The 7,423-nt window shown below is 51.0% G+C and overlaps 2 protein-coding genes across 7 annotated transcripts in view; both read right to left on the bottom strand.

Moving 5' to 3' along the window:
• The window catches only part of SMIM12 (small integral membrane protein 12), a 9,265-nt gene extending 7,952 nt beyond the window's left edge, over window positions 1–1,313 (bottom strand). The window contains exon 1 of one of the 5 annotated variants that reach the window (XM_006924259.3): window positions 1,163–1,313. The gene's annotated coding sequence lies outside the window, so the exon portion shown is untranslated. The other 4 variants (XM_006924258.3, XM_015598971.2, XM_015598970.2 and 1 more) reach the window with 4 other exon arrangements.
• A 3,840-nt stretch (window positions 1,314–5,153) lies between these two features.
• The window catches only part of DLGAP3 (DLG associated protein 3), a 34,348-nt gene continuing 32,078 nt past the window's right edge, over window positions 5,154–7,423 (bottom strand). The window contains exons 8-10 of one of the 2 annotated variants that reach the window (XM_025041485.1): window positions 7,407–7,423; window positions 7,007–7,150; window positions 5,154–6,314 (exon numbers count right to left, since the gene is read on the bottom strand). The exon at window positions 7,407–7,423 is cut by the window's right edge and continues 66 nt beyond it. In XM_025041485.1, coding sequence (XP_024897253.1) covers window positions 6,096–6,314; window positions 7,007–7,150; window positions 7,407–7,423 — 380 coding nt within the window. In that variant the 3' untranslated portion in view covers window positions 5,154–6,095. The remainder of the gene's footprint in view (window positions 6,315–7,006; window positions 7,151–7,406) is intronic. The other variant, XM_006924257.3, reaches the window with a different exon arrangement.

Raw genomic sequence — 7,423 nt, 5'->3', positions numbered from 1 at the left:
TTTTTTCCAAACTCTAAGATTATATTCAGAGATTTGTGAAATTAAAAGATTCAGAAGTTGTTAAAAGTGGCAACCCTGGAGAATCTCAACCTAACACTTTCCATCTTCTTTCCCACCTTTTAAGAAAATTCCCTTTAAAAGTAAATACTTCCCTAAAAAGCAACTCTCCATTCAGATTTCCAATTTTTCTTAAAACGTATCAAGTATGAGTCCACAACTATTATCTCTCACATGCAGTACAAGGTCTCTATCCTCCTGCTTACATTCTAATCATTTTCAAATAAGTCGATTCACTCATTTATTCAACACTTAGAACCACTTCTGTGTCACACACTGTGCTGGCCTACCCCACTTGTCTATATGTCTCAAAACACTTTAAGCTCCAAGAGGGCAAGGACGATGTCTGTAAGCCCCACTGTGCCCTATCTGTCCCCCACTCCTCCCACCCGGCGTGGCATAAAATACTCCCAAAAAGTTTGTTGAACTCACCCACCCTCAAAAGGTGGCAAGAACACATCAGGTGCCTCTGCTGATTATAAGAAGCCAAATACTCTAACAAGTCATCCTCAGGGTATTAAAATGAAAGAGACAAAAGTGTCTCGCAAATACTGTGACGCATATTTCCAGCCCCGCATGGAGGAAACCTAAGCGTCCGGTAAAGGTCAACTGGGTTGCCGGGAAACCTGCTCTTATGCCAGGGCCCTGGAGGCCCAATGAGACCCGAAACCACAGAGTCTGAGATTTGATCATTGCTAATAAGACAGAGGAGATCTGAAAGGAAGATTAACCCTGACCGTCAACAGAGCCAAGTCCAGAGACGGGAGCGCAAGTGAGGTCAGGGTCCAAGTATCTACTCTTCTCCCTCTGCTGATCTCCCGGTCCCCTACCCCTATTCTACCACGCTCGCGGCCTTGTCAGCAACGTCCGTCCTCACCCACGTGCCTAAGGCCGAGAAGCTTTGGCCGCAGGGGGTCAACTGGAAGCCGAGACTCGACCTCCGAGCCCCGAGAAAGAGGTAGATGTCAGGCCAGAGCCGGAGCGGACACTGGCGATCACCTCTCCGATAACTCAGAGGTCAAGGCCAGGAGCCGTCGCCACGGCAACGGGCGGCCCCCGCAGCCGCTACGGGAAAGGAAACTGTCTGCTGAAGCCGCGTGCTCACCTGAGCCGCTGCCCGCACTCTTCCGTCCGGCCCCCGCCCTTGGCTCCCTGGCCAGCAACACCCACGTAGCCGCTCCCAGCGGCCCGCGGGGCCCCGCTTGGGACCCCGCCCACCGGCCGCCTCCTCTCTCGAAGCGCAGGGATTGGTTGAGATCCAGTCAAAGGACCGGAATTAGCTAGGCGTCTGCAATGGAGCCCCGCTGCGCTGAGACGCACACAGCGCCCCCTGGCGGTCAGGCTGTTCCCCAGTGACGTCACCACGTGATTTTTCTCTTTTTTTCGGCCTGGAGAAAGTGAAAGGTCATCCATTCATTTATTCAACTGATGTTTATCTAAGACCTAGGTCTGAGAACACACACACACAAAAGACATGATCCATGACCTCAAGAAGCTCTCTTTAGCAGAATATTGTCTAGTGCTTAAGAACTCTTCAGACCTGAGCTATCTTTGTAGCTGTGACTTTAGGAACAATATTAATCCGTCTGAGCCTCCTTTCCCTCTTATGTGTAAAGGCAATAACACCTATTGCACAGGATGTTGTGAGGGTTAGTTGAGATAATGTACGTTAAGTGCTATACCAGGCACATAGCAAGCAGGGGAATAAATGCTATTATTGTTAGTCTACAAATAATAGAAATATAGAAAAGCCTAAGTTTTACTTGGCCCCACAGGTATAAGTATTCACTCCTCTGTGTCCCCACTGCTCCCTGTACAGACGCCTATTTTATCACGTACAGAAAAAAAACATCAAAGCTCAAGCTCCATAACAATCCTGCCTAGTTGCCTTTTCACCCTCATTCCGCTAATCTCAGCCAGGCATATTTATTTATCTTTAGTAACACATGCTAAACCTCTTCTATTCCTCCATGCAGACCAAATTGTTTTACACCTCTGTGCCTTAATTTGTGCTTTTTCTTCTACCTGCTGGCCCTTCCCATCTTTCTTTACCAATGTATCTCTGACTCATTTTTCAAGCTTTAGGGACACCCCTGTAGAAGCTGCCTGGACTACACTATTAGGTTAGATACCCTTCCTCTATGATCTCAAAGAGCTCAGTGCTAAGTTCTGGCAGTGGAAATTGAGAGAAAAGAACAGTATAAAGAAATATGTAGGAAACCACTATTAGCAGAACTTGTTCACTAACTGAATAGGTAGAGAGGAAAAGGAAACAAATTACCTAGAATAACCAGCATTCAGTGAGCCAATTAACATGTGCTAGGCATCAGGGATGCAAAAAAATTACCGGGACCATCCTTGCTCTGAGCAGTTCTCTGACCGATGGGGAAGCAGATTGGTCTATAAAATGTCAATATATTGAGTGTGAGAAATGTGGTGACAGATATATACACAAGCTGCACAGAGGAGGAGCCCCAGGAAGAATCAGGAAAGGTCACCTGGAGGAACCTGCCCCTGAGCTGAGTCTCAAGTGATGGCTAGCAGTTTCATAAGGCAGAACTGAGTGGGGCTCAAGACTTAGGAATCAGATAGCTGTGGGTTCCAATCCTGGCTATGCTGCCTGTTAATCTCAGAAGAGCTATTTATGATTTTAAAAGGACAATAATAGTACCCACCCCTTAGGGTTGTTCTGACCCAATGAATATAAAGTGCTTGGCACAGTACTCAACATTTCCTAAGTGCTCGGTAAATGGTCACTAGTATGTTCATTATACTCCAAATTTATTTCTCCTTCGTGATAGCTTATGTCCATTTGTGGCATTACTTATTCACTAAGCCAAAAACATAAATGACATCTTCAAGACCTCTATATCATTGCATTATTCCCAAGATTCAGCTCACATATAGCATCCATGCCTCCTGAATGTCTCTCAAAATCATCATCATCATCATCTCTTACCTGGATTACCTTAGCAACTCCCTCAATAGTCTCCTTGCCTTCCATTGCCTCTTCCAGTACATTCCCATTCTATTGGCCAAAGGATCTTTCAAAAACTTAAATAAAATTTAAATGAAATTTCCAGCTTAACTCCCCAACTACCATGGGTCCCTGTCAGCCACATCCCCTCCCGTCCTCTTTAGTCTCTGCTCTCCCCATCATTCCCCACACATACTCTTCCATGCCTTTGCTCAAGCTGGTCCTTTTGCCTGAAATGAATGTCCTCCCTTCTCTTTCTTGATTGCAAAACTCTAATGCATCCTGCAAAACCTAGTTCAAAAGGCCTCTCTTACAAAAAGCTTTCCCAGACTCCCTGGCTGCTAGAGGCTCCCTCTGCTAGTCTCGTCAGCCCCTCTGGGAGAGCAGGCCTCCCTTTGTACTGTATCTTTCTGTTTATGTGCCTGGCTATGGCCAGACTGGGAGCAAATCAAGCACAGGGACTGGATCTAATCCTTCACTTATTCGGTACAACTACCCAGGCCGCAATACCCAAAGGAGACTACATCCCATCAGTCCCTTGTGGGGCAATTTTAGACATGTTTGTAGTAAGATGCCCACACGGTTGCAGATGCTGACCAGTTGTTCCATGTCCACTCTCACATACCTCACAGTCCCGGGAAAGCTGGCCCAGTTTCTGAGAAAAGACTTAGAACCATAAACAACTGTATAATGTAAAGGGCTAAACTCAGACTCAGCCACTTCCCAGCTTCATGATTTGCAGTAAGTTGTTTAGCCTCTCCAAGCCTCCGCTTCCTCATCTGTAAAATGGTGGTGATAACAATACCTGCTTCATAGGATTGCTCTGAGTATTGTCAAGTTCAGTTCTCATGTCCCAATATTAGAGATGAGAAACTGAATCTCAAAGAGGTAAAGTGACCCAGTCAAAGCTCCCATCTCCCCTCCCCAACAGCTTGGCAAGTCTATAGGAAACAGACAGATGATCATTTTTGGACAGTCATCCAATCTAAATGGTCCCAAACCTACCTGCCCATCAGAATCACCTGGAACACTTGTTAGAAACTCATTTGAGAGCAGAGTCTGTTCAATAAGTCTTGGACAGGGCCCAGGAATCTGTTTGAGGTCAGCCCAAAGCTGATTCACTTTTGGAAATTTGGATCACATGAGGGCCCACTCCACCTTCCAGTGGTCTCATATGAGTATGTGTATGATCTCTTGCTTTTCAGTTGGTCTCCCAAACCAGCTTTCAAAATATCTGTTCATGCCACTCCTCTGTCAAAACCCTTCCACGGCTCCCACAGCCCTCGGTCCCAGGCCTACCCTCCTTAAATTGCCCAGCATGAACAAACCTCTGCACTCCCAATGCCTATTTCTCCTCTAAGCCCTTGTACAGCTATTGTCTGATCTTGGAACATTCTTCACAGCCTCAGCCTTCCAGCAGCTAATATCTCGTCATCTTTCCAGCACTCACCCTTATATTTTAACTGCTGTTTACCTGTTTTTCCCATAAGATGGTACACTCCATAAGGGTAGAAACTACACTTGTTCAGGCCATCTCCCTGGTATTGGATGCCAACAGTGATTCTTAATCAATGTTTGTTGAATAAATGAATGAGAATTGGCTAGTCCAGTGTGGCTCACAAGAGCAGCCAACCAGCTGGCTTTTCCTCCTGCCTCAAGGTGAAATATCAACCCCACGGACTGTTTAAGGACTGGAAAGGTGGTTTTCTGGGTGGGCACTGCCATCAAACCCTTTCTGGACTCAAAAGGCAATAGAGGTAAAAAAAGCTCATGGTTTGGTATTAGACCTGGGTCCACCACTCAGCCCAGTAACTTCGGACAGATCACTTAACCTCTCCTGAGCTTCCGCTTTCTCATCTGTCCTGAGGATGAGCCACATGCATGTAATGCACTCGCCCCTTCCCTGACCCACAGTAAGCATCCAATAAATATTAGCCGTCACCCCTCGGTTTGGGTTGCCATTTAGAATCCCGGGAAAGTTCTGTTCTCTGCCCCCAACAAACTGCCCATCCTAGGAGGCATCAGAAAATATAGAAGCACTAAATTGAACATTTTTCTGCCGATCAGAAATGAATGGAGCAGAGAGAACATTGGGCCCTCAGAGAAAGGGAAACCAGTATTTGTCCATATCTAAGAGTAACCACACTCTCTGTTTATTGAGCACATGCTGTGTGCCAAGTTTGGGCTCTGGGCTCTCCTCTCTGGAGGAAGCCTGGAGGACTGGGAGGCAGAAAGAGAAACCAGTGGAAAGGTGGAAGGCCTCCCCTCTCCACCTCATCGGACCCTGCCACGCGGACTCAGATCCATCCAAGGCCCCCAGGCAATCCCCACTCCCCCCACACCAAGAGCCTGGGCTCCTGGCCTCTTCTCCCTCCACCCCGTGTCCCTCATGCACAGGGCAGAGGTGGCTTCTTCTGGAGAGAGTAGCTGGCTCGAGTGCAGTTCTGCCGTTTTATTTTTCCTGGGATACTCAAGGGGATGTGGGAACAGCCACAGGTGTGGTGAGGGGAAGCCCCCATCTCCCCTCCCCAGAAGCTGGGAAAGGGGAGAGGCCCAGGCGCCCTGGTCCTGGGTTGGTCCAGCCACCGTGGTCCCTGGGCCCGGTGGGCTGAGGGCTGAGGGTGGGGCGGGCTCCTAGGCGGGGTTCGGGATTCTTCATAAAAAGCCACGAAGCTGATCCCCACGAAGCCCAGCCCCGCGGGGTGGGAGGGACGCAGAGCCCAGATGGGGGACCCGGCCCGGCCTGGCCCGTGGGGGAACGTAATGGCTGAGATGGTGCCCATGGGGAGGAGGTGGGGACGAAGCGTCGGACCAGGAGGGAGAAGGGGTCCAGGTGGGAGCGCAGGGCGGAGAGGCACGGCCCCCAGCCCAGCCCGGGCGCCTTCGCGTGGGGTCAGGAAGGTAAAAAACCCGAGAGTGTGACGGGCAGGAGGAGCCGGGGCGTGCGGTGCCGGCGGGGCGGGCGCACAGGGCGGCCCGCGTTCACAGTGACCTCGACGCTGGATGTACAGTACGGGTAGAAAACCGCGGGCCCGGGCCCGAGCTGAGCGGGCCGGGTGGGTCACAGCCTGGTCTGGGCCTCGGGAATGTAGATCTCGATGCTGTCGGCGCTCTCGGTAGCCGAGCTGTGGCGGAAGGAGGCGGCGCGCTTGGCCGCCAGGAGCCGCTTGCGCGCTTCCTGCCGCTGCCGGTCCACCGAGTCCAGGGAGCGCTCCTTCACCGGCACGCCCCGGCCCCGCGACGGCTTCTTTGGTATCGGCGGAGGGACCTTCTTCTCCTCCTGCCGTGGGAGGGGCGGAGGATTAGTTTGCGAGTGGGGTCCCACTCGGGGTCCCACTCGACTTCCCAGTTCACGCCTCCACTGTCCGGAGGGATTAACCTGCGGCTGTGCCATGTGGAAGCAGGTAGAAAGAAGCCTGAAGCCCCAGGTGTACCTGTTCCGACAAGGTCAAACCCCACATTTTCATTTTAAAAAATGACTGATTCGAGTACGCCCTCGTGCGCGCCATTCTCCACAAGTGGCATCAGTGTTCGCTCCCTTGTGGAATTGGATGTTTTTACTATAGATGGGGGGGGGGGCACGCAAGGCAATGGGGGTTCACATACCAGGCTTCTGGACCCCATCACAGAAAGATCTACTGATGAGGGCTGAGGGGACCCTCAAAGTCCTCTCTGTGCCTAAGTCTGAGCTGAGGGCAGTCCACCCTTCAGGAAGCTCTAGTTCTGCTCCCTCAAACTGCAGCTGGTCCAAGGTGGCTGCAGCCACCGAGGGGGTTCTGGCGGACAGCAGTGTGACCAAGAGTGTGGTCGTTTTGGAAGAAGACGGTCACCAATCACCTGTCCAGGACTGCCTTTGCTGCCCATGGGTCTCTTCTGTCCACAACCCCCACCTCCCCACCCCATACACACACTTTTCTGGGGAAGGGAATTTTCCAGGGTCTGGACTCTTGGCTTAAGGGGGCCTCCCCCAACCTTAGGCTCCAGGAGTTTCCAGCTGTTGGCCTTGAGTTGCTGTAGCTCCAGGAACTTGAGGGTCACATCCTCGATAGAGAGCTGCAGGAGGTCCCAGAAACCCGCCAGGTCCTGGAAGGTGGGCACAGGGAACGCAGTGGGGTCCTGCAGAGGAAGGAGACAGAAGAGAGGCAAACAGGGAGATCTGAGTCCCAGCCGGGACCAGAGAGCCCCACCCACCCTCATTGTCAGGAAGCCAGCCGTGAGAGAGTGGGGTGGGGACTGGGAGACTAGGAGACAAGAAACTCCAGGCTTCTCTCTCTTGGGCACAAACACCTGGTCTCACCTTCAGGCATATGCACACACTGGGTCATCCACCAGGTACAAGCACCCAATAGGCTCTACACCCGTGGGCACTCACCATGCTTTGCTGACACA

This window comes from Pteropus alecto, unplaced genomic scaffold (genome assembly GCF_000325575.1).
Source record: "Pteropus alecto unplaced genomic scaffold, ASM32557v1 scaffold39, whole genome shotgun sequence".
Taxonomy (NCBI): Eukaryota; Metazoa; Chordata; class Mammalia; order Chiroptera; family Pteropodidae; genus Pteropus; species Pteropus alecto.
Note: the sequence above shows the minus strand (reverse complement) of the source record. Positions and strands in the feature narration are given on the sequence as shown.